The sequence below is a fragment of the Coturnix japonica genome, chromosome 1, assembly GCF_054131305.1.
Source record: "Coturnix japonica strain WE chromosome 1, WE-NBRP24, whole genome shotgun sequence".
In the NCBI taxonomy this organism is placed as follows: domain Eukaryota; kingdom Metazoa; phylum Chordata; class Aves; order Galliformes; family Phasianidae; genus Coturnix; species Coturnix japonica.
The window spans coordinates 151,426,215-151,453,591 of NC_140663.1; the positions used below are offsets into that span (position 1 = coordinate 151,426,215).

The 27,377-nt window shown below is 37.5% G+C and overlaps 1 protein-coding gene across 1 annotated transcript in view; it reads right to left on the reverse strand.

Annotated features, from left to right (window-relative positions):
* VWA8 (von Willebrand factor A domain containing 8) overlaps positions 1–27,377 on the reverse strand; it is a 160,135-nt gene that overhangs the window by 111,422 nt on the left and 21,336 nt on the right. The window contains exons 3-12 of the mRNA XM_085536105.1: positions 26,088–26,218; positions 24,321–24,431; positions 17,683–17,850; positions 15,591–15,755; positions 15,141–15,190; positions 14,695–14,803; positions 11,396–11,500; positions 6,676–6,807; positions 5,892–6,026; positions 5,734–5,811 (exon numbers count right to left, since the gene is read on the reverse strand). Coding sequence (XP_085392231.1) covers positions 5,734–5,811; positions 5,892–6,026; positions 6,676–6,807; positions 11,396–11,500; positions 14,695–14,803; positions 15,141–15,190; positions 15,591–15,755; positions 17,683–17,850; positions 24,321–24,431; positions 26,088–26,218 — 1,184 coding nt within the window. The remainder of the gene's footprint in view (positions 1–5,733; positions 5,812–5,891; positions 6,027–6,675; positions 6,808–11,395; positions 11,501–14,694; positions 14,804–15,140; positions 15,191–15,590; positions 15,756–17,682; positions 17,851–24,320; positions 24,432–26,087; positions 26,219–27,377) is intronic.

A 27,377-nucleotide genomic window follows, 5' to 3' on the forward strand; every position in this document is an offset into this window, starting at 1 on the left:
CTATAAATAACACCGACACAGATAGACACTGTGTCACACAGCCTGTGCAAGTACCAGACTTGCCAGTATAACCTCTGGGAAACTAAACCAAAAGTCTGGTTGTTGTTGGTTACATCAAAAGTACACAGAGTATCACGAAGTACTACACAGGGAATAAAACACAACCAAAGGCAAAATGTAGTACAGCCTCCAAAAACAACGTATTTTGTTCCATTACAACAGATGCACACTGGGGCAACAAAGACATAATGGCTATTTTGTGACCTGAAAGAAGAAATTCTATCTTTAGGCTGCGCTGCGAACAGAACTTAACCTAAAATCAGACAACAAAAAATATTTCCTATTGTAGCTGCAGCTTTTGCATATGTCCTCTTCACAGCTATAAGCCTTTTGAACTTTCAAGAATAAAAATAGAACACATTATGTCATATGGCCTGAATCATTTCCTCTTTCTAAATTTCCTTAAAAGCCTTAAAATAACAGGACAAAGTCCGGTTCGTTCAGTGCTTCCCCATTTTATAACCCAAACCTCACATTCAGATGTAGAACAACTGCCATTATTTTTATTGTCGTCCTTCTGCTTTTTAATGCAGTTTGCTCACTTCTAGTACTCTATAAAAGAATCAGCCTAAAACAATTTGTAAGCAAGGTCATAAAGATAAAAGGAAAGTATTTTCAGGACTTGCATCAGAACTGTGCACTGTGTAGTTAGCAAATGCATTCACCTAACACGCCTTCGGACACTTCACACCTATAGGAGTGAAATGATATAGAACAGGAATTAATCAGGAGTCCAGCAGGTTGTATATAATGTTATACAGCTGTAGTTCCAGCAATTTAAGAAATAAGCTTTTGTTTACATGAGGAAAAAAAAATACACTTCACTTAAAAAATGAACTTCATAACATAATTTAAACAACTGAATTGTGTTCATTTAGTGATACGTTCAAATGAAGCATCATTTATTAACACCTACCCAAATTCAGTATGAGGTTTGCTATGGCAAAGTTCCTGCTTAGTGATTTACTGCTTCTATTTCGTTACTCTAAATCATTTTCTAATATGTAATATTAAAAGTATAATGTTATGAGATGCATGATCACAGAATCACAGAATTGTAGGAGCTGGAAGGGACCTCCAGAGATCATAGAGTCCAACCCCCCATGCAAAACAGGCCTCCTACAGCAGGCTGCACAGGTAGGCATTTAGGCAGCTCTTGTATATCTCCAGAGAAGGAGAATCCACAACCCCCCTGGGCAGACTGTCCCATGATGATAATACTCTTGTCACTAAAAATTCCTCCTTTTGGAGGGGGGACAACTGAAAGGTACGAATTAATCCCTATGCTTGTTTCCTCCCCTTTGCAGCCACAGCAATAAGAGTCTCCAAATCAGCCGTTTTTATGGTTCTCTGCACGAATCGTGTTCTTGGCAACTACAAGGTGAAAAATCTATGCTTCCTGCATTCATGCCAATTTGGACCTGCGTTTTGTTAATCATTCTCAAAGAACTGGAAGGAGTTTAGAAAGAAGCATGAGGTCATGCAAAAAAATGAATAAATAAAAAAAGAAATCCTAGAAACAAAAACAACACGGTACACAAACGGTAGTGATGTGTTTAAAAGATTGGTTTTGCTGTGCATGAGGAGAAGGAGGAACGAGTTGCAGGAAATTTGTTGTAACGTCACTTTGAATATTGCTTTTTTTTATTTCACCTGAAAATTTACAGGGAAAGATAAAAATAGAAGTGAAATGTTTTATTTTGAACAATCAAAAGCAAAAGTTCCCTAGCTACGGTACACAAAAACCAGCTGGCTGCTGCTTCCTGCAGAAGAGAAGACTGAGAGGGGATCTTATCAACATGTGTAAATATCTAAAGGGTGGGTGTCAGCTATATGGGGCCAGGCTCTTTCAGTTAGTTTTTACCATGCCTAATGGTTACATCTTTTAATTTTATTGCTAAAGCTGAGTACTTCCTTCTGAAGTGTTCTATTTTTTATCCTAAATTGGACAAAAAGGTGCACATTCTGTTTCCCCTGCAGAAGCTTTCTCACAAGAGATGCTACGTATTGATTTTGGTCTTTTTTCCCTACCAGGACCAAAATTAACATCATATTAGGATGCATGCAGATGTTTTAGATACAATATCAACATGAAGAAGTAGACACAACAATATTGTACGAACTTAATCCATGCGCCACAGGGCACAGAAAGAAATTCACATTTATTATATCACCTAAAATGATTTAAATCACCTTGCCACTTGTTGTGGACATAGCAATTTGCTACAGCCAATGCCAAATTCCACTGTAACTCTTATAAATATCTGAAGGGTGAGTGTCAAGAGGATGGAACCAGGCTCCTTTTGGTGGTACCCAGACACAGGATGAGAGGCAATTGGCACAAACTGGAACCCAGGAAGTCCCCTCACAGCATGAAAAAGTACATCTTTACTTTGAGATGACAGCACTGGAACAGGCTACCCAGAGAGATGGTCATGTCTCCTTCTCTGGACATATTTAAAACCCATCTGGATTTACTCCAGGGAACCTGCTTTAGATATGAGACTGGACTACATGACCTTCAGAGGGTCCTTCCCATTCCTAGGACACTGTGATGCTCATTTGTTGCTCTTTAAATGCACAAAGAAAACTGTAAAACAAATCCTTTCCTAATCAGGATCTAAGTTTCCAATATCAAGAATCTGCCTACTTAGTGCTGAATATAGTCAGAAATATGAAAAATGTCAGAGATCACAAAGTAAACCGCAATCATTCCGTGAAGCAAGAAACCATAAGAAATTATCTATACGCTTAAAAAGTCTGGGAACCTTTGATTTGGATATGTTTGATTTTCAGCTCACAACATAAAAGCTTGTAGAGTTTATTTCCATGAAAACAATATAGGGAGCTAAGGACTTCACACTATTCAAGCCCTTATATCAACTTCAAATGGAAACAAGGATGAAGCAAATATTTAAAATAAAAGTAAACACGATATGTAAACATCCAAGAACACAATTATTCACAGGGCCTGAAGAAAAATATTGCTGCTTCTTCAGACCAAAGAGAAGTGCTCCATGTAATTTCTGTGTGCCTGTAGAAATGACTGGAAAAAATAACATGAACTACATGAACCTCTTTCGTTTTAGAAATGGATTTAGGACAACATGATCTCTCTCCCAGGAAATAAAATATATACTTTTTAAAGAAAAATAGTGAAATCTATTAAATATACATTATCAAACTTCTCAGAGCTTCCATTGCCCAATTACTGCATGAATTAATATTTAACATTTTTCCAGTCATTAAACTATGTTATCACTTTGCTGTGCAAAGCTTCTGATGTGTAAAAAAACCAAATGAATTCTTAAAATATATCAAAAGATGCATAGATCAGCTGCATTCAATCATTTTTTATGTCTTGCTTCCTGCAAGGGCTTTTAAGATGTTCTGAGACATTTTACATGTGAAATACAGAATCAGAGAAACCTTAGAGTTGGAAGGAACCTTTAAAGGTCATCTACTCCAACTACTTTGCAATGAACAGAGACATGCACAACCTGTCGCAGTGTCACACCACCCTCACTGTAAAGATCTTTTCCTTATATATAACCTAAATCCACCCTCTTTATGCCTGAAACCATTTGTCACCACAGATCCTGCAAAAGATTCTGTCCCCTTCTTTCCTGTAGCTCCCTTTTGGATACTGAAAGGCTGCTATCAGGTTACTTCGCAGCCTTCTCCATGCTCCTTTTTCTCTCAGCCTGTCCTCATAGGAGAGGTGTCCCATCCCTTGAATCAATTTTGTGGCCCTCTATGGGACAGATCTATGTCTCTCCTGTACTGAGAACTCCACATCTGGACACAGTATTCCAGGTGAGGCCTCACCAGCGCAGAGCAGAGGTGCAGGATCACCTCCCTGCTGGCTACTCTACTTTTGATGCAGCCCAGGATACAGTTGACTTTCTGTGCTGTGAGGGCGCATTGCTGACTCATGTCCAGTTTCCCATCCACCAGAATTCCCAGGTCCTTTTTTTTGGCAGGGCTGCATTCAATCCTGTCATCCCCCAGCTTGTACTGGTAGTGGATGCTGTCTCAGCCCAGGTGCAAGACCTTGCACTTGGACTTGTTAAACCCTGGGCCCACTGCATAAGCCTGTCTAGATCCCTCTGGATGGCATCCCTTAACTCTGTTGTATTGACTGCATCACACAGCTTGGTGTTATCAGCAAACTTGTTGAGGATATACTCAACCTTACCGTCAATGTAATTTATGAATAAAGAGTATCAGTCCCAGCACCAGCTCCTGCGGTACACTACTCATCACTGATCTCCATCCAGACACTGAGCCACTGACCACCACTCTCCGGGTTCAATTCTGCAGCCAGTTGTTTGTCCATTGAACAGTCCACTAATCAAATCCATACCCTTACAGTATGGATGTTGTGGGGTGTCATGTCCTTACTGAAGTCCAGATAGATGACATCAGTGACTTCTCTTGCCCACTGATGCACTGACACCACCATAAAAGGTCATAAGGTTGGTCAGCAGGATTTTCCCTTGGTGAAGCTACCCTAATTCTCCCCTATCACCTCCCTGTTTTCCATGTGCCTTGGCATAGTCTCCACAAGGATCTGTTCCAACATCTTTCCCAGCAGCCACTGCCTTATCATCACAGGATCTTGCTGCAGTGTTGCCAGCACCTCTCAAGGAAGCGGGTCTTTCAAGATCCCTGCTAGCACCCTGTCCTAATACAGCCATGCCATCCCACACCTTATCATGGGAAGGCTCACTGTCACCCATCCCCCTTCAGACCTAGTTTAAAGCCCTTCCCACCTGCAAAACCCATGGAAGCCCTTATGACTTCTCTAGTTCTTCCTTTCATTTTATCTCTAAATGTCATTCTAAGACAGCTAGGTCAGCTGCCTACGAGCTTCACAAAAACCATACAGGTCTCCCCAGTTTCATTTTTAAAGCCACATCTATACTAAGATCCCAGCCAAAATTTAAATACATTAGCAACAGTTGGGCTAAGATTGATAGCACCTAAAAAAAAAAGAGAAGCATTAATAGCAATTGAATGTAATATGCACTTATCACATATGAATACCAATCCTCATTCTATATTTCTAGGATCCAACTTCTTGAATATAGAACTTAACCAAAAAGCATAGGGATAAACAAACAAAAGGTCTACAAAATGCACCAATTACAAGCCAGAAGGACCAAAAGGCAGGAGAGGAAAAGTCTGAGAAGTTATGAAAGACATTGTTTTCTTTATGGTACTCAGTTGTGTCAAATCACAGAACAACTTGCCAATTCTCTGTTGCTAACAGAAAGAGACAGTGAATGCTTCTCCTTATATTTTGCTTATTTAAGTTATCTATCTTTCTTCTACATTCTCAGTGAATCCAATAAAATGAAAGTAAAGCACTACCAGGACTAACTTATAAGTAATAACACCCAACTATCTATATTGCTGCATACTACCCCCTCTGTTCAGGTCTGCAGTAGGACAAGATTTTAGATGAGTATAACAGAAAGTAAAAAGCACTCTATATTTACCATAAAGCTATTTTTACTATCCTTTATTTTAAAACATATATTGGTGATTATTATTCCTGATTACAGAAGCTGCAGCTGTATATAAAGACTGCCTTACACAGAGGACCTGCCTGTGTGTTGTATTTTGGATCATATTTAAAGCACGACCATCAGCAGATTGTTTACTTACCTGATATAGCATGATAGGTTCTATGCTGTATCCTAGTATATCAGCAAACTCCTTAGCAATAACTGTTTTTCCACAGCCCTAAAAAGTTAAAAAAATTTAACTAGATTACACTGTAAGGAACATGGGGAAGGAGGGAAAAGAGAAATTTTAATTCTTACTTTTCCTCCAATCAAACACATATCTTTAACCATATGAGACTGCATCATTTCTGCCAACAGCTGATCATGACTGGAAGTTCTTATGAATTTATCTGATTGAGAATGCTGTTTTAATAGCCCAGTCCCAGCTGGAACCTAAAAGGAAACAAGACAAAAGAAAGCAAAACAAAATGCTTAATAAGATATACTGTGATAGCTCTAGGCTTTGTATGGACTGGGTTACACTTCTCCGAATAATAGTGTACTATTTTGTGGATGCCTCTAATTATCAAACCCAAATCTTACACTGAACAAAATTAACACTGTATAATCTGTTCCTGGAGGAATTCAAGACCTGGTTGGATGGAGCCCTGGGCAACCTGGTCTAGTATCAGATCTAGAGGTTGGTGTCCCTGCCTGTGGCTGTGGGGTTGGAACTTGATGATCCTTAGGGTCCCCTTCAATCCAAGATATTCTATGATTCTATGATTTTTTAATAGACAGCTTCCTCCACACTTTCTTCTCCCATTCTTAATGAAAAAAAAAAAAAAAAAAAGACATGGGAATCAATTCAATTACAGATCTGGGGTATGGAAAGAAATTAAAGAACTTGAGACTGATCATGCAGAAATCAATATATCATAATCCAGTAATCCCGTTATCTACATGCTTTTTGAAAAAAAATAACAAAAAAATCAAGTATTCAACACAAACATGTTTCAGAATCAAAGACAAGCATCAAATTCTTGATTCCATGAAAGTAACTTAACAATAACTACATCTAGTTTTAAGAATACGCGATTACCTGGAATGTCACTTCACTTTCACCAATCTGTACGGTTACATCAGCCTTGAAGGGTTTGTTTCCTGGTACACTTTCTACTTTTGTAATCCGTCTGGGGCGCAATTGTTTGTTTGAGTCTTGGAGCTCAAAACGCTGTAAAATTAGACGGGTTGGGGGAATTATTTATTAAATACAGATTTCTTTCTTAGAACTGTTTGTTCTGATAACAGGACCAGAAGTGTATCCAAGATTAATTACTTGTGAAGTCTTAAAATCTTTTCCTTTATTTAAACTTTACTTCACTTTACACACCTATGTTCGCATTCTCAATGGCCTGTATACTTTATATAGTCATTTAAACCCAAACCAAAAAGACCAACTATTTATTTATTCCAACTGTAATGACAAATGCAATTTAAAGTGGCATATTCTTACTTTGCACATACTTACTCAGACAGGCTGAAATAACAAAATAAATGGGTGACCACCTTTAGCAGTGTAATAATAGACCACCTATCTTTGCAGGATATTATAAACAACTGCAGATTTAAACATCTGGATAAAAATAACCATCGAACGTTATGTTTATGTAGCTCCACAGTCCTACCACACAATGAAAACTGAGGAAGACTTCTACCTATCAAGTCTTCAGCACATTCAGGATGTATCAAAAAGTAAACGTCTTCTGTATACCCAATCCACTTTTGAGCATTATATTCTAATTTATACAGATAGCATGAAAATGACTGTTTTGTCATAGAAAGAGAAGTCATTATCAAAGGGGCTTAAGCCACAGTAATTTTTTATTCATCAGAATTGAAAGCTGAGTTATCAAGAGAAAAAGGAGTAAAAGGTTGAGGGAACTGGGCTTGGATAAAAAAAGGCTCTGTGTAGACCTCATTGTGGCCTTCCAGTCCTTGAAAGGAGAGTACAAACATGAGGGGGAACGGCTGTTTATGAGGGTGGACAGTGATAGGACAAGGAGGAATGGCTTTAAACTGAGACAGGGGAGGTTTAGGTTAGATATGAGGAGGAAGTTTTTCACACAGAGGGATGTTACACACTGGAACATCTTGCTCAAAGAGGCTGTGGATGCCCCACCCCTGCAGACATTCAAGGCCAGACTGGATGTGGCTCTGGGCAGCCTGGTCTGGTGGTTGGTGACCCTATATATAGCAGGGGGATGTCAAGCTAGATGATCTTTGCTGACCTTTTCAACCCAGGCCATTCTAAGAGTTTCTGATTCTCTGTACAGAAGGGAAAGATAATTTTACATGGAATAAGAGGATTAAACTTCTACAAGGAGCAACATAAGAACTGAAAATTGCTCTAGGAGTATTCATTAGTGAAAAAAAAAAAAAAGGGAGAGGGATGAAAGAGAAGCAAAGTCTGCCTTAGACTACAGTTTGCAATAGAAAGATATCAGAAGTAAGCAGAATTCTGTCTAAACAAGAAAGATGAATTCAATTTTCTGAAATATTAGACTACTCTGTAAGAGAGTGCTTCTGTGGTTCAAAGAGGCTTCCTACTGAGAAGCAGGGAAATAGAGGAGGAGGTCAGAGGAAGAGGTCAGGCAACATTAAAGAGGACATGCAAATATTCTCAAAAAAATAAGTAAACAACAAATAGAAACAGTGGATGTTTCCAATACCATTAAAAAAAACAAACCACAAGCATGCAAATGGTGTGTGAAAACTTAAAAAGCAAAGCCCAAATCTGCAATGAATCTGAAACAACATACTGAAAGCTTACGGAACAATGAAGGAATTAGCTGCAGTCTCTTGTGAGCCACAAACTCAACTGAGTATCAATGGCCAGTTTTATAAATGCCTATCAACAGTACAGACGAAAGGAAACTTCATTATTGTGGAAGACATCATACATATTTAAGCTAATTGTTTGGAAATGTTTCACCAGGGACTGTTTTCCTTGAAAGCAATCATTTGTCAACATCTAAATTGCCTAAAGGAAATGTTTAAGTTAAATAATTTTTTACAAGCGTATTTCAAATGTTCATCTGCCAATCAAAAATAATTTCTCATGCAAATATTTAATCCATATAGAATCCATACAGAATAAAGGCCAGAATTCACACCAAGCCATACCCTGCTTTGCAAGACCTCTTACTTTAAAATCATTAAGATTCAGAACAGAAAGTTTTCTGTTGGTACTTTTGTTCTGTCTGTTGCAAGCTAATGATGTAATGAATACTGGAAACTGCATTCCTTGTACCTATGTCCTGTACAATATCCATCTCTCTAATCAAGCATCAACAATGATTAGGTGTGCAACCAAGGAACACTTTATTCAATGCTGGCTAGGTTAACACAAGGAACCGCATTTATCCCCAACACAAAAGTTCTCAGACAGATAGAGATAAAAGTAAGACAGGTTAGATTCACTAGATCCACTCAAAATGAGATCTGCACTTCAAAGCATCTTTACACATCTAAGCCTAACACAATTGTAACAATTTTATTTGAAGGTAAGGTTAGTTAGTAGTTTGTTTAACTGACTATCAAGAGCAAGACTTAAGAGGGATACCTAAGAGATAGTGGAGTCCTATTGAGCAAGAAGGCATATATGGAAAAGATTTACCCAAGCTGAGGATTATGCTTGGGACAGTATCCAGTAGATGCGATGTCCTCTAGAAATATATGCATGTTCTAACCGCTGCTGAAATGAGCTGTTTAGCCTGCTATCTACCTCATTTCTCAGTTCTAACAGCTGACTGAAACAGCTCATGAAAGTAAGATACATTAACAGCAAGAGCACTACTTGCCATGTCTGTCTCCAACTCTAATCGTGAAACTTCACATTTATGACAAGAAATATGTTTCTGTTTTCTTTAAACATCAGACAGTGTTAAATGGTGATTTGATCCTCACAAATTAATTAATCAACTCCAAAGATACGTCAGGTATACCTTCTTTCAACTCTCAATCTTTCCTAGTTGAAATCAATATTCCTTAACCATATTCTGTTACATAGTTCTCATTGGCAAACATAGTTGGATGTTCTCTTGATGTCTGGAGAAGGGCAGAATAATAAACCACCTTCCTTCTGCAAGACTCCTTCACATTTCTTGTGGGATGGCAAAAATCATCTTATTCAGTTCTGGCCATGCCACTACTAACAGAATAAAACAAAACAGAATAAAACTCCTAATAAGATTATACATACCTCATTACCTAGAGAGACAAGCTTATAAAAGTCATAATGATGAAGAATATGGAAATAAGTAAAATTAACACAGCAAAGTTTAAATGATAAAGAAGATTCAGAAGTAGACAGTCACTATGAAGGAAAGTTGTAGAAGTTAAATCAACCCTCTTATATAAGAAGAAAAGGCACATATAGCAGAGAATGTATTAAAAGAAATGGAAAATGAAGGAAGTTAATGGTATAGAGTGTAAAGATTTATACTATGTTTAACTGATAGCAAAAACAAATGACAAAAAAGATAACAATAAAAGCGCATTAAGAAGTGACTGTTTCTACTTTGTTAATTGCCAGAGATTTGTGTTTCCATCTTGATCCTTACAGGCAATTTCAATCACCCTGATGCGTGCTGGAAGGGAAACAGCGTGACACAATCAAGCTACTTTTTTTGGAAGGTTGTCTGGAATAAACTCTTAACACAGGTGCTGTGCTGAAGCGATGCACAGATGGCTTTGCTGTTCACAAACAAGGAACAATCAGTTGGGGATGCGGCACCAGACAGCAGCCTCGGTCACAGCAACCATGAAATAATGGAGGTCAAAATTCTGAGGAGCAATGAAACCAAATAACAGAGTACAGATCTTGCACTTCACGGGACCAGAGTGGCTCATTCAGAGAGGTAACAGACAGGATCCCACAGGAGGCAGTTCTGAAGGCCTGCGAACACTAGCAGGACCTCTTTCAAAAGCAAAAACTCATGAAAACAAGCTCATCAGCATAGCTAAATTAGGGAAGTTCAGGACTAAGTTCCTATACCAAAAGACAGTATTTGGGAAGGGAAGCAGGGACAGACAACAGCAATTTCCCTGACACATAGACATGGTTCAAGACCATTCACTAGCCACTACGCTGAGTACTCCTAAATAGGGAGGTACAAATGACTTCCACTTTTCAGGACTGAAAGAGCTGGGTAAGATGGTTTAGGCTGCAAATGTTAATCTGTTAACCCTCGAAGATGAAAGAAAGCTAATACTGTGCTAAAGTTTTAAAAGGAAGAAGAGAATAACCCAGTACAATTACAAGCTTGATAAGCTGTTATTAAACACAAATATAACAACAGAATAGATCTGGCCAAAAACAAACTAGAAAAGGCTAATACAAACTAAAGCCAGAAAATTAATACATTCTTTAGGTATACTTTATCAAATGCATCTTGTGCCACATGATCTGGTTTTATTTTAGTATCTCCTCTAAAAGGTCATGTGCCAAAGGTATTTTTAAGTATTTTACTACATTAGCCACAGAAGAAGCTGTTCTCACACAAGCCTTTCTATAGTAATGGGTTTTATGCAGTCTTGAACTAAGGTCTAAACATTCTATAGAAAACAGAGGTTTCTCTTTTCATTCTAAGGGAATCTATGAGCTTTTAAAGTGTCTTTGAAATACTGTTTTAGTACCAGCACTAACGTAACCATTTCACTTTACTTACCTTTTTTTTAATTCTTTTTAAAAACTGAAATAATGATGTAGCAGCATTAGTCAACATCCATTGCTCCGAATTACAACATGCAATACTTACTTTTAAAGCATCTTTGACTGCAGTTCTGCCTTCCTTTCCAAGGAAAACATTATAGGGGTAAAGCCGATCAATAACATGCTCGACTGACATCGTAGGAAATGAATCCTAATTGAAATTAAAAATACAAATGAAAGAAAAAGATTGGCTCATTCTTCACCAGGTGTTAAATCCAAAATAGTGCTAAACTTAAAATAAAAAATTTAATGGCAATAAACAAATGCCCACCTTATCCAGCAGTTGGTCAGATGTCAAAACAGGCATTTTGACTGTGCAATTCATTACAATGAAAATATCTTAAAGAGGTTAGATAATTACGCCAAAAACAAGCACATTTTTTCCTGTGCATAAATGGAAGCTCCAGGGACCGGCTCAGAATCTTAACATCACTTGAGGTTAGATGAGACAAATCCCACCAATGGTAACTGCGTTTCACAGTATGACAAGAATCTGTACAATAATGGCATACTATTTCATAGCAATTTCTAATATTTACTTCTAATTCTATTATAGTGTACAGGTTCCACTTAACACATTTCTAGAAAATTTGGAACAGATGAACAAAATTTGTTTTGCTTTGAAATGTGTTTGCACTTTCCAAACAAAACTGTAAACGATATTTTATACCTCCCTGCTAACTGTAAGTAATAATTATTCTGTCAGATGTTATCTGAACTAGCCACGATTCCAGTTATTGTGCCACAGCAATAGAGAAAGAAATAGGAGTACTTTTCAGAACAGCTAAGAAACATACACACAACTTTCTCCATGACAGAAAAAAAAAAGTGTTTAAAAAAATCCTCAAGTAAAGCTCAATTGCTTTACATGCACATTATTAAGGATTGATCCCAAGTAATATTAGTGAAACAACAATTAGTAGACTGCTACTACTTTTTTTTATGTGCTCTAATATAATTTAAATAAAATGGATCGGTTTTCAATTACAGTCTTGGATTACACAGACATCCAACTAAAGACAAGAGTTGCTCAGAAATGAGATCAGGAGATGCATATTTTATGAAATGCATAATTCAATTCGTACTTATAATCAGTAGTACTATTTATAATGTTCCATATTAAAAAAGCATCAGTAAAAATAAACAATTTAAGAGCACTGTAGTAAATATGCTGCCCAAAGGATCACAAAACCCATTATTGCATTTTAAAAGCCCTATGTCTATAAATAAAGCTGTAACATATAATTTGCCCACATTATCTCAAATTAATAAAAATTACAGTGGCATATCCAAAATTAGCCTCTTCAGAACAGCAATCTACAAAAAAAAATTTGGAGAAAGGAGTTTTCAAACTAAGAAATACATTTTTGGAATTACATTAATCTATACAGAAGACAGGGAGACAGTCTTTATGATATATTCGCTATACACTGCTATATGGTTTGGGTGTACTGGTGGGTGGGAAGCTGGACATGACCCAGCAGAGTGCCCTTGCAGCCCAGAAAGCCAAGCACATTTCAGGCTGCATCTAAAGAAGTGCAGCCAGCAGGGCAAAGGAGGTGATCCTGCCCCCCTGCTCTGTGCTGGTAAGACCTTACCTGGAGAACTGCATTCGGATGTGGAGTCCTCAATACAGGAGTGACATAGAACATGTACAAAAGAGGGCCACAAAAATGATCTGAGGGATGGAACACCTTTCCTACAAGGACAGACTGAGAGAGCTGGGGCTGCTCTGCCTGGAGTAGAGAAGGCTGTAAGGTGACCTGATAGCAGCCTTTCAATATCTAAAGGGGAGCTCCAGGAAAAAAGGGGACAGACTCTGTAGAAGGGTCTGTGGTAACAGAACAAGGGGAAATGGTTACAAGCTTAAAGAGGGTAGATCTAGGTTGGATATAAAATAAAAAAGCCTTCTGCATTGAGGCACAAGAAGAGGTTGCCCAGAGATAGAGCAGATGCTCTGTTCCTGAAGACTTTCATGGCAAGGCAGGATCAGACCCTGGGCAACCTGATCTATCTGTAGCTGTTCCTGTTCATTGCAGGGGAGCTGGACAAGATGACCTTAAAAGGTCCTTTTTAACTCTAAGGATTCTATGATTCTATATCAACTTATGGTTAAATAAAGTAGAGGATGGTGACCCAGAGTGTGAAGGAGAAACACTCTAGCTGGAATCAGTGAGAACAGTTGGCATAGGAAACTGAGCGATTAAAACTAATTCTAAAAGAAACAGTTCTGATCTATCCAAAAAAGACACTGTCATACAGTGGTAACATTTTCACGTTCTCTAATGTAAAATAAAACACTTCTTTCATTCCATAGTTTAGATAATGGCTTACAACTCATTTTCTTTCCATCTCTCTGAAAGCTATCTGGTGTCCATTTAAAAATAATTTTTCATCATAGGGCTCAAAGAATAAGAAGTTGTAATTTATTTTTAAATCCAACATGTATTTCTTTCCAAAGCCCTTCATATGCTTTTTCAGTTCTCTAAACCTGAATCTTAATCACTTTATACTATCTGACGCAATACCACTAATTCAGACCAAAGTTACATCTGTAAGTACCAGGCACAATGATTTGCTAGCTTACAGGTAAGGGGACTGAACACTACAGTGACAAAAATAACTTGCACCTTTTAATACGCACACCCAATAAAACATAGGCATAATCTGCCACTGAGCAATACCACTGGTAAGATGATTGCATGGAAGGTACAATAGAGTATTATTCTAGTAGACTTCTCCACTATGGATTGTAGCTGTAGGAACTATTGTACCTTCAAATATGCTTAGCCTGCATCTCCTGATAACTCTCCTATCTAAGTTTATTCTAAACTCACCATCCATCCCGAAGACCTAATATGGGACTCATCTCATTAGCAGTCTCTGACACAGGTGCAATTTGAACTTTTTGTTGTTAAAGGAGAGTAGTAAGTGTTTTTGTAATGCAGCCAATCTGTTTTACAACTACAGCATTAAAACAGAAATATCACAACCTACAAAAATGTTTATTTCTCTTTTCTGACAAATGCAAATTGCTCCATGACAACCTCACTGTCATCATATATACTGTATCTGAAGACACACAAGTTGATTAAGCAGAACAGGAACATTATTTGGAAAACATACAGGATACATTCAACTCTTTAGAAATACTGTATTGCGCCATTCTTTGCCCTTCCATATCATGCTTGGTTGAACTACTGTTCTTCAAACCATCCTCAGGTTTTTTTAAGTTATTTCTTTAAGATGTTCTCGTTCATCTTCTTCCAACACATGAAAAACATGAATCTAATTCTAAGAAATTTTAAGCTTGTACAGTTTCACAGCACATGTGTATTCACATACCAAAATCTGAACTGCAGCAGATAAGCTGTCTAAGGGAAAATCTGGAAGTCCCAGTGTAGAGGATTCTTGAGAGCAGAGAGTTGTAGCAAAAGACAGGATCTGAGAAATTCTGCACAGGAAAAAATAAGTACAGAGTTTTACATATGCCATCTATACTTAAAATACTAAAGCTTAAATAGTTAATGATGGTTTAAGATCAGTGTAAGATGCTGAAGCTCTATCTGAGCAGAAAAAAAAGTTATCTGTGATTGAAGTTCTAAAGCATTAAAGATTCACTATGAAGGTTGCATATAAAAAGCTGTCTGAGCATACACCCACACATATTAAAAGCTTCTTCAGTTCTGGTCTCCAAGTAGCGACACAAGATATAAAAATAGAAAGGAAACCTGAAATGGCACCATATTTCTTCATTAATTTTGATTTTTCTTTTAATTATGAAAAATTACCTCTCTGCAGAAATGTTTGATCCAATTGAATATAATAGCTGAAGATGGTCCTGAAAACAGAACATAAAATCATATGGTAAATTCATTTTTGGGTCATGCTGAGGGTCATAGCACATGATGTAGAGATACTTTTTATTTTTTTCCCCTAATTTAGACATGAAAAGTCTATTCACTCCTGAACACAGATTTTATTTTATGAAAGGAAGGAAATATTATCAAATCTTTCTTCTAGGGCTATATTATCTAATGGAAGTTATTTTTCTGCTGCAGCATTCTTTGGCAACTCTAAGTCTGCCTTTCAGGAATTTATTAAAGAGCAGTATGAAAAAATGCCATTTAAGATAAATGTATTATTTAGGCATTGATTTCAGTGGTGAGCTAAGTAAAACAACATCAAAGTATTAGCTCTACTCAGTACAGATAGTCCAACTCCTCTGTTAAGGTGCTTACCTTAAAAGGCAGGTGATAAATATCTCTGGCTTGAAATCTAGAGCGAAGGGGAGGATCCAAAGGGTTACCAGAGTATTTAGGTACTGGCAGGCCCAATGCTATTACACGAAAATCTTCACTAACCCGAACAATCCTCCATGCATCCAGCTCTGATTTTGTATGATCCTAAATTAACCAACATAAAGCAGAAAAAAGAAGTTACGTCATTAAATATTCCTCCAGACTAAGCTGCAGATAAACTAACAGTCCTTGTTTGTCAAGCTGTAAATATGGGATTGTTCCCATCTTTCATTCAGAAATGAAATGAAAAAAACATCAAACTATTCTAATTTGCGGATCATAAAGGCAAGGTTTTCCAAAATGAACACAGAACATTTGATTATGTGCAGCTGTCATGCAATTTGATTAGAGACCCCACAGACGGTCACGGTTCAGAACCGTGTGTTCAGAACCTTGCTTCTCAAAAAGAACAGAAAGTAAACAGATGACAAAATGTATTTTAACCTGAAGCACTAGAAGTGTGGTACTTTGAGTACATTATTTTTCCTTCTTCTCCCTTCTTCTTGTAACTGTAAAGGAGACTATTATTGCTCTAAAATTTTCATTTACAAAATATGCTTTATCACAAGCAATACCAGAACAGAACTATCACTGGACTCCTTTACAAGAACACCTATGTTGTGTTTTTCAGTTGCTGTCTTGTAAAGGATTCAATGCATACACAGCAGTACACTCTTAAGTCTTCACACATCACAGCTCTGCCTTTCTTGACCTAGTTATATAGTACACAATTATTCACACAGAAGAAGAGAAAATGAACATTAGCTTATATAATGTAATAACTGTCAAACGACAATATTAGATTTAGTATTATAGCAGGAGATTTATTTAATTCATCAACTATTAAGAGTGCACCCGAGGCACTCATTCTGAAGCACTTTATCATTAGAACACTCTTAAGAAGGAATATAGAAAAGAGGATACTTTACTTAACTGCAACCAAATCTTGTCTGAGTCCGAATTCTCATCTTCAGTTTTTAAATACAATCACAATTTAAAAGCTTATTTTTCAAAGTCATCAATAATTCTCCCATCAATTTTATCTTCTAATTAACTACCACTAAAAGGTTTTTGGAAAAGGCACAAATCAGCAGATTTCAAACCAGGGATAAGAAACTGAAGAAATATCAATATATTTTCAGAAATCTGCTATGGTGCTAACAACATAGGAGGCAAGCTCATTTAATTGGGATCAACTAGAAGGCTTAATGCACATTTCCTTTTTTCACATGGTTTCTGTAAGGGACACTACTGATCAAAGCCTGAACCTCTGATTAACCATCTGAGGCAAGCAATGAGTCAGCTGTGGGAGCACAGGTGAAGGTAATTCAGCTGTGCTCCCAGAAGGGGTGGAGCTTAACTCCACCTCTCCTAGATCCCATTTAAGGGCTGACCACCACTAAGGTAGCACCACTTTCTGGAGATTGCTCCTTTGTGGAGTTCTTTTGGTGAGCCTTGACATTGGCAAGCAACCACCTTGACTGAAAGCCTTAGAGTTGGTGAGTCCTTTTCCTTAGATACCCACTGGCTATTTTTTTTTCCAACTGTATTTGTATTATTCCAACTGTACACCATACTTGTAATATTTCAACCATACAGTTCCAAATCATATACTTAACTACAGTTAGGTATGGTAGACAGAAACATGAGTGAGATCAGACAAAAGACCAACAGGTATGTGAGTGGACACTACAGCACATGAGTGTATGAAACAGAGTACTGGTAGGAACGGTGATTAAATTTACAAAGGTCCCTAAAAGGCCGAAGAGTATCTACTCAAATGTAAGCAGTGGGACTTGAGCCTTGATGAAAATGAAAGTAGTAGCAGTAGCAGACGCTACAATCCTATTGCCTATCAAGAGTAAATTTGCGAGCCACTTCTTATCATTTGGATTAGCTACTCACACATATTTTAATAAACTAAAGCTGAGGCAGCACTGAGAAATAATATATCACCAATCTTCATACCAGTATTCAAGCGCTACCAAGAACAGGAAAACAAGAATTGAAAATCCTAATGGTATTTCCCTACCTGCAGAAGTTTATCATAACGTTCCGCCGACATGAGAAAACGTCCATCTTCAAGTTGCATTTCCCTGTTCTCCAGCAAATTGTTTAACACGGGTAAGACATTGCGCTCAGCCTTCTCCAAGCCTTCCAACACAAGGATTCGTCCTTCTGTAGCTGCACGAACTGCACACTTTTCAAAAGTAAAAAGCAATATTGCAAGAGAAATAAACATCACATATCTCATGAAATCCTGCTGAAAAAGAATCCACAGATGCTTTCCAAAGCAGTATTTATTTCCATAATAATCAGTAAGATTGGAACAGGTTGCCCAGGGAGGCTGTGGATGCCCCATCCCTGGAGGGATTCAAGGCCCAGCTGGATGTGGCTCTGGGCAGCCTGGTCTGGTGGCTGGTGACCCTGCACATAGCAGGGAGCTTTAAGCTCAATGATCATTGTGGTCCCTTTCATCCCAGGCCATTCTATGATTCGATTCTACAAAGAGTGTATAGAAGTGGTTGTACGCGTTTACAACCATATTAAAATATTTAGAAACCAAAGGTCATATATCCCTTGGGATTACTCTGGCTATGCACCAGTGTAATTCCATTACCACTACAGTGTTCTAGTTTGACCTGATGAGAACAACAATCTGTTGAAACCAGGTGTGGGAGATAAAAACAAAACAATGCTATCAATAATCAGATGTTAACAATATGATAAAATTAAAACTGTTTGTAATTATATTCCCAGGCTGAACGTGGTCTTCTTTAAGAACAGAATAAAAGCACAGACTCTCACTTGTGGATACTTTGGAGCACTTGGGATATGAAGTTATTTCTTTTCTATATTTCACTTCATTAATTATTTGTGAATTCTTACTGTTTATATGTGCCTAGTATTTATCCAAAACATAAAACTAAGTTCTGGTGTTGGTAATTTTGTGCAGTTTCTTCGCAGTCAATGTTGTGGGCTTAGGGAAATTAACTAAATCCACTTCATAACTATTATTCACAATTACTGCTCAAGGAAAGATTCTGAAATTTAATGCTTTCTTGTCTATTTCCAAATCAAAAAGGCTTAACCAGATAATAACAGGGAATGCATAGATGTGCCCAATATCAACAGGCACCAGAGAGATTTGCTTTCCATTCCGATTGCATTTGAACAATTTTAGACACAAGCACAGTGACAAAGGGAATATGATTGAAATCTATTCCCAGCATGTCTCCTACAAACTCCTACAGACGAACATTCATATGATACTAGATGGAAATCTCTGATGAATATAACAGACATCAAAGACTGGGACAGAGAGAAAGAAGGAAGGAATGAGAAAGAATAATGAAAAAATGTGGGGAGAGAAAAGAGTAAAATAATATTTTCAATGGAAAAAGAAAAAAATAAAATAAAGATGTACAAAGGACAGCTGGATAAATCTAAGCTAGAGACAAAGAACAGTTCAGTGCAACCAAACTGATGCATGGCACACAGCATATGATAGAATCAGAGATCCATCTGGTAACCCTAAAGATAACACTAAATGGGACCTTAACTAATTTAGCTGCTTCTTATGCACACTGTAGAAGTATACTTCTATACTTCTATAATGAAGTAGAAGTATAAACAATTATGGGAAAATAAGCCATAATGTAAGATTTTAACATCTTTATTAAAACAGCGATAACTGCTGTACCTAAGCTCACAAATCCCAGTACGCATCTGTGCATTAATTTCCCTCCTCTGACATTTTTAGGATCTAGCCTCATAATCAATATCTGAGTTACTCATAATAATCCCATTAACCAAGTACAGTCCTAAGACTATTTCCCTTCCACTGAATCACTAATTCCTTCCAAAAGTAATCAGCAAGTAAATTGATTTTATAGGCTAATTCAAAATACTATGCTTTAACAAGCAATAAAAATTTTCACTCTCTCCATTCCAGAAAATTTGTCTGAAAGGCAAATTTTGTACTAACGTTCTTCTCTAGGAAGGTCACTAGTTAAGTAAAAAATCTGCTTCAACCTGTTTAAATAGAAAACCTGAGTCTCCAGCAACCAGTTCAATACCTGGAATGAACAAAATGCTATATTCTCCAAATGTACTTTGGGGATTCAGCCAGAATACGTTTTGACAAACATTTTATTTGCCAAGTTGGTCGGATTCTGCATATTATATGTCTAAGAAGACTTTATGACCAAGTTTTACTAGCCAGAGGAAAATACACATCTTGTTCATATGGTGTCAAAATATTTTCAGTATCCATAGAATCTTGTTGACTCATGTTGAGACATGCACACTATGAATGAAAGCCTGATGAATTAACAGTCTTCCAGTATTACAGTCACAACATGGCTGAGGCTGGCAGGGCCCTCTGGGTCCCTCTGTTCCAGCCTCAGCCCCAGCAGGGACAGCCAGAGCAGGGGAGGTCCCCAAGGAGGAGACCCCACAGCCTCTGGGCAGCCTGTGGCAGTCATGAACTTCAAAAAGATGTTCTCTCCTAGCAATTCAGTCTTGCGAATCGCCTATTAAAGCACACAGACCAATTCAGAAGATCGCAACTTAAAAAGAAAGCAATTTTCTGAGCTTGAAAACTGTTCAAAATTTTTATTCAAGGTTGTGTTACTCAGTACAATACCTCAAAATGAATGTTACAGATTATAAGAAGTATATATAGGTAGCCAAAGATGATCAGCTTCTGGAATGTCTGAGTGCTCAGCTACGCTTAACCAAGCAATCCCCATAACAACAATAAAAACAGCATCGGGTGTTAATTTACTCTGATTGGCTTCTCTTTTTTACTTTTTCTTTTCTTTATACAAATTGTGCTCCTTGGATATTTTTAAAGCATTTTTGAAATACAATAAACTGTTCTCCAAAATATAATGAAATACACACACAACTCATCTGACTCCAAAGCCTGGGAAAAGTACTAACATCGGACAGCATCAAGTCTGCTCTTAAACAGCTGCGTATCCCTGGCTGAACTGTGGTATTTATGCAGCCTGTTTGGTAACGAGTAATAAATTTCTGCAATAAGCTTTACACACTACAAGGTACCTTCTGAATCATTATTTCAGTCATATCTGTGCATTGATGGGTTGTTTTGGAAACTAAAATGCGCAACAAATAAAGAGGAAAGCAAGCAAGTTTGCAATCTGTCACTGAAAATAATTGTTTAAAAGATGCTTCCAAGAAACTCATCTTCATAATTCTATAATGAAAACCCAAAAATAGCTGTGCTGCCTCACTCTCTCACCAGCCTCATTTGTTCGAAGTGTTTAATATAAAATATAATTTGACAGAGGGTGTTCTATTATGCAACCTTGATGGTAAACCTGAGATTAAAGGTATCAATTCTTATTAAAAAGCAAAGAGGGATTTGTTAAATGTTTATCTTCAGGTTTATTTTAACTGTAGCTAGAGACTATTTTGCTCTTTGAATGCAGAACCAAGCTCACTGCCTCCCACCTGTGCTCCCACAGATCTGAAAGAATGGTTACCTGGATACCTGCTCCAGGAAATACATGAACTTAAAACAGGCTGAGTTTCTTCCCCAAGAGCAGAAACCCTTAACACATTATTAGTCCCATAGCAATAGACTTAGGCAATAAATATGTGATGTGGAATGCTTACTCTGCTTTCATAATGCACCTACAAAAGTATATTTCTCTCTTTAAAGGCAGAAACACCTGAGAAACTAAACAACACAAAAAAGGCTTCCACAGTCTTTTGCACAACTGAGCTCCTCTGCTTGAGTAGTGCAAAGCACAACAGCTACAAAAAACATAAAACCTTACTCATGAGTATCATGAGTACAGGCTGTTTCCAGACTGTAAAAAATGCTCCAAATAATGGCTGAACATTAATTTAATGTTTGCCTGTTTTTGTCATGAAGACGAGCACCCTTGCTCTGTGAACTGGATCCCTGTAATGACATCTCAAGCACAACAACCAAAATTACAACATGAAAAAACAACAGAGCAAGCAGCTCAGTGAACAAGAGAACTAATGAAGTAAAGTTTCCCTGCATCTGCAGGCTACGTTTCAGATGTCCCTTCCACAGTAGAAACTTGTTTCCTCCACCTGCACAATATCCCACACAAACTCATTCACCAGAGTCTTTGCTGTATCTCAAAAACCTTCCAGCACTGACATGTGCAGGCATCTCTTATGCTAAAAAGAGATCTTCAGAAATCATCTGGTAATGATAGCACAAAACGTTGGCTGTTTTTGAGTTAACAAAGTCATGTGTGCCTGCAAGAGGATAACAGAACTTAAAAGTAAACTCACAGTGCAGCGACTTGGGGGCAGGGGAGGACGACAATAACTTGAGTCCCTGTAGTCCACCAAGACATGAAATGTCACAAAACTCAGATGAAATTGCTAATTTCTCAATTACTTTCCATGGGTCAAGTAGAATCGATTTCTCCAAATGTAAATCATTAACCTAACCAGCAGGTAAAGGAAAAAGGATTGGCCAGCAGGTCAAGGGATGTGACTGTTCCCCTCTGCTCTCATGAGGCCCTATCTGGAGTTCTGGACTACAGCCCCCAGCACAAGAAAGACATGGGGCTCTTGGGAGCAGGTCCAGAGGGCTAAGAGGATGATCAGAACGCCAGGTTGGATGGGGCCCTGGGCAGCCTGAACTGCTGGGTGGCAGTCCTTCAGGGGGCTGGAAATTGTGGGCTTTCCAACCCAAATCATTCTATGATTCTACAATAACATAAAAAGAAATGGAAGAGATGCATAATGGAGTTTGCACTGAGGTTTTCCTCCTCACTTTACTGGGGAAGAAGAAGGATATTGACTAAAACTTGCAATTTTCTCAGGTTATACTTTTAAGAAGATACAACTCAACTAATCAGAATAATGTTCAGTTTCAAAACGGTTTAAAGAAGAGTAGGATCTAGCTTTTGTAATGTTTTGCATTGATATGCCCTTCTAAAAACAACAGAACTATTGAACAAACTAATTCAGACTCCTGCGTAACCTGTAAAACTTTATTCCTTTTATTACCAAGATATAACTAGCTCTGAGGTGGTTCTAAAAGTAGCTATCTATCATACTTCAAGTGTATATAATTAAAATGCAGGGCAAGAAAACTTTGGGTAGAACACCACTATCTAACAGGTTAATCTTTCATGTTTTCAGTACGCATCTAAACAGCAATTATTCATTTTATCATCTTTCCCACAAAACTTAAAAATATATAGTCAACTTGAATATGATTTACTTGGATATCCTACTAAGGGAGAACACTGGTCTGAAATACTGCCATGTTAGACCCTGGTAAAAATCTTTCAACTGAAAATTTCCAACAGATGGAAGAAGACAGGTAATCTTAGACCTTTACCTTAGAAAGGCAATCTTCACACAGTGTTCTTACTGATGTGAGATCATTCAAAATAGCTTGTAAAAGCGAAGCAAGACGCTTCGTAATTATACTCGGATCACAGTCTTCTCACAAATACAATGAACAGATTATTCTCACATCTTGTTGAGATTCATACAGTCCCTAATACTTTGGTTTTATAGATGTTAATTAACTAATGCTTTTACACTGAGAGAGAATTTATTTTAAGTACTTGCAGTAAACACAAGGATAAGACTGTCTATAACAACAGTTAGCAATGGAGATCATGAGTTAATGTTAGCTCTATAGCCTGCACAAATGCTTTCATCCTCTGGTAAACGAGAAGTCATTTATAGCCCTAATCCACAGTACAGTGTTTAAAATTATCTGATTATGCAACTCCCATTTTTACGGATAACCATTAAGTAATTTCAAATCTGAGAAGTAACTTTACAAAGTTACTACTTCTACTACTTCTACCCATTCTACTTTCCACCCACAAATTACTCATAGGATGGTGCTATCATTAACCTCTTTCATGCTAACAACTGAAAACTGCTTTAGATAGCACATGTAAACTCATACTACATCAGAAAAACTGACCCACTCTATTTCTTTAGGCATCTAATTTGTAAACAAATTAGAACAGACATTCTAAACCAAGAGTATGTTTTACCTGTGGACATGCCTTTGATACCTTACAAAGAAATTTTTCCTAACCTAAGTCACTCTACAGTTTTACTTAAACAACTAATGTTGTTGGGAAAAGTACTGATGACGGGAGTGTTTAAATCATTATTCTAATTCTGATCAGAAGTGATCTTCTGAACCAAATCTTCCAGTTGTCTCCATTTACTGTGCTTGGGTTTACATACACAGAGCAGTACTAACATAAATACTCTTTTTCAGTGATGTTAGATCAAAGGGCTCATCACAAAGTACATCTAAAGTGCTACAGTGGTTAGGCAAGAGCAATATCTAGAGAGTGCTTGTGAAACTGCAGTCTACCTGCACTGAATGAATTTCACTTCTCATCGTTATGATAAACATAATAAACTGTCTCCCTCATTGAGCCTAAATAAAAGGGTAAAACCCTGTGGTACTTGTCATAGAGGGAGCAATCTCAGATTTGGGAAAAGATAACATTTTCAGTAATAACAAAATCAGGAGTGTTCTATGAAATTTCCTAACCACCAGAAACACACCAGTCATTCTGTATCCCATGTATTGAGTTTTCATCATTTAAACTATGATTTCCTTCAAAGTTATAAACGACAATGAGGTGGTGTGTGACTGTAACTTGCCTGATCAAGATAAAAAGCACTGCCATCTCGGATCTCTCGTCGCTGTTTGAGGTCTGTCTCAGTGGTGTCCCTTGAGAGTGCAATATATTCAACCTCTCTCTTTGTCAGTTCCTGCGGACAACAAACAGATTATCACAAAAATAAAACCACAACTCCAAGTAAGTCAACTTTTAACAGTAAGTCCAATAATATAATTATACAAAAGAGCTCCAGACAACAGCACAGCGATCTGAAAGAACTCTAAACAAGATCTAATATATCTTATTTTTGAGATGTTTACAGTGTGTTCTGCCTCAAACAAAATAGTTTGAATTTCCGCTCAATAAAGTTTTATTTTCCCCAAATCTGTTCTAAAAACATAATAACCAGATGTTCAACTGAGCTTCCATAAAGTCTTATTTATGGCTAATTTTCTGGTTCTGGACACCCAGAAACAATCAACATCCACAGATCATGAACAGAAATCCAAGTTTTCCATAAATTATTTCAAAGCTTCAATTCTGTCACTGCTCAGTAACACACTGTGACACAGCTGTAATGATTACCTGCATATACTTCGTCAATATACTGGTGAACTATATTTTTCTCACCACCTCTGCCTCTATTCACACAAGTTGCAGTTTACTTCTGTACAATTATAGACTACTTCAAAAAGAAAAATCTTTAAGGTTTGATTTTTTATTATTATTTTTTTTAATGTTAACTCAGTAAGAGCTCTACTTAGAAATTTCCATCTTAAAGCAAAAAACAAAACAAAAAACAAATGTACTTCTACCCGATTCTCCTGCTACTTCTTTATCTGAGATCTAACGCTTTATTAAAAAGCCACCAGTTTCTCTATGATGCATGTAGGCATAATCTTTGTTTTAGTGTGACTCATAGAAAAAAAGAACAAAAGAGAGAATACAAGAGTTTTCTTTAACAATTAGCCTTGTGTAGCAGATAGTTCCCCAGAGCTCGTAGTACCTCACAGCAAAGATCGGTCCTCATGCATTTGTCTTAGACGACATTAAAATACAGCTTTCTCCTCTGTGTTTTACCTGTGAGAGCTAATCTTTGAATTCATGTCTTTTGATTTGAAGAGAAATGGCTGATCTTCATGACAATTGTTATACACCTCCATTTGTGATCCTTCTGCACAACCAGATCCTGGGTAGAATTCATGGCAGACAAAGCCTTGTGCACATTTGCAGCCACCCACCCCCCATCCTGATCGTTTAAGAGCACAAATGAATCTAATGTAAAATCTTGCACACAGTGCTGCCGTGGTTCATGCAGATGGATGTGGGCAAGTTCTTCCCACATTCCAAGTGTGGATCACACACACATCTCCACTTTCTGATCACTCATGATAACTGTCCCTAAATGTTATTTAAAATACTTTCCCAAATCCTTTACTTCATATCTTTTTCTGTAAAAAGAAGCAAAAAGGATTTGTTGTCTGTAACAGTAGGCAGATCTGTTAATCTTCCAACATACATAATGCCTAGAACAAACTGTTTCTCCATTTGTGATAGCATATGGCAACATAGTCTTCCAACTTTCTTTTTCCCTGGAGTTTAGGCAGAAGAACGTATTAAAATGTCTGCACTTTTTATTCGTCTAAAACAAACTGAACTCTGGAAAGAGCATTTATGGAAAAACTTTACTTCCACAAGTTGCTTGCTGTGAAATGTTATAGTAATACTTCCCTCAGTTTGGCTAGTAGCGAAATATCTAAGTGACATTAAAGGCTATTTCTCCAATAACTTAAATTAGCATACGTACCAGATACTGCATGGCAATGGATCGTCGCAAGGGCCCAGGAGGTCCAATAAGAAAGACATCCTGGCCGAGAAGGTCTTTCTGCATTATCCATCTTAAATGCTGTACTACAGACTGGGCCAAAGAATCTGTCACTTGGAAAGAAAATAAAGGCAAGAAAATATTATTTAAGAGATTAAGAGCCTTAGAGAGACCTGGTCATCCATGGATTTTTTTGTTCTTTTCTCAAAAACTAAAACAAAGACATAAGGATATGTTATCCTAAAGCCAGATAACAGAAGTGCAGAGAATTCCACACAGTTTCTCTTAGGCTGTTTACTTTACATACTCTTACCCACTGCCTTTCCCTCTGTGAAACTTCCTCTTTTAAAAGAAGGAAAACAAAGCAAAAACAGAAAAAGGTTGTTGATCTTAATTTCACACTGAGTTCATTAATGGAAAGACTTCTCAGCATCAGTTTGATACAGGAAAGACCAGTTGATTACCATTCCTAAAAGAACCATCCAACCTACATCCCAATCCTTCTGTGAATCATGAACTTTAAATAACTAAATACTAGGTTTGCATCACCATAAGATTCATTCATTTTCAGAATATATTTTATTTGGTACTTTCTTAAAAGCCAACTACATTCCTGCCTACATTTTCATACAGTAGAACACACCAACTATCACAGAAAAGCAAGACTCATAGTAATGCTACATGGACTCATCAATACTATGTAGCTTCTAAAATCATAATGAAAACCAAATCAAAGCAGATGCACACTGTAATACCGTTGATTGTATTTAATATTTACCACATTCATTCAACTGCTGGCAGTACTAGAGAGCTCTGTGCACTCTGAGAGGGGGGCACCATTCCTGCTTCCATACATCACTCTCTCCCCGTACCTTCATGTAGCCCTCAGCACAACACAGCCCTTCCTCAGAGATGAGCAAAAAGCATTAACTAGCACATGAGGAGAGCAAGAGCACAAGCAAGCCAGGAGGGATGTTTATTTATGCATGTGTGTATATGGTTGGTTTCAGAACGATGTGACAAGACCAACGATAAGGTTTGAAGCAAGGGCCTCGAGGGTGGTGCCTGTGATGCTAGAGATGCAGCTAAAGTGCAGTAAGAAAGGAGTGGGAGAAGATGAAATCCTCGCATTATGACTTGATTACCTTTTTTTAGCATGTTCAGTGGTTTCAATTAGAAACCAAAATTTTAAGAGACAAGCCTTGGTTTTACTTCAGCTCTTTTGAGGCTGAGGAAAGGACAGAGTTCAAGGAGATCAAGCAGTAGTATCCC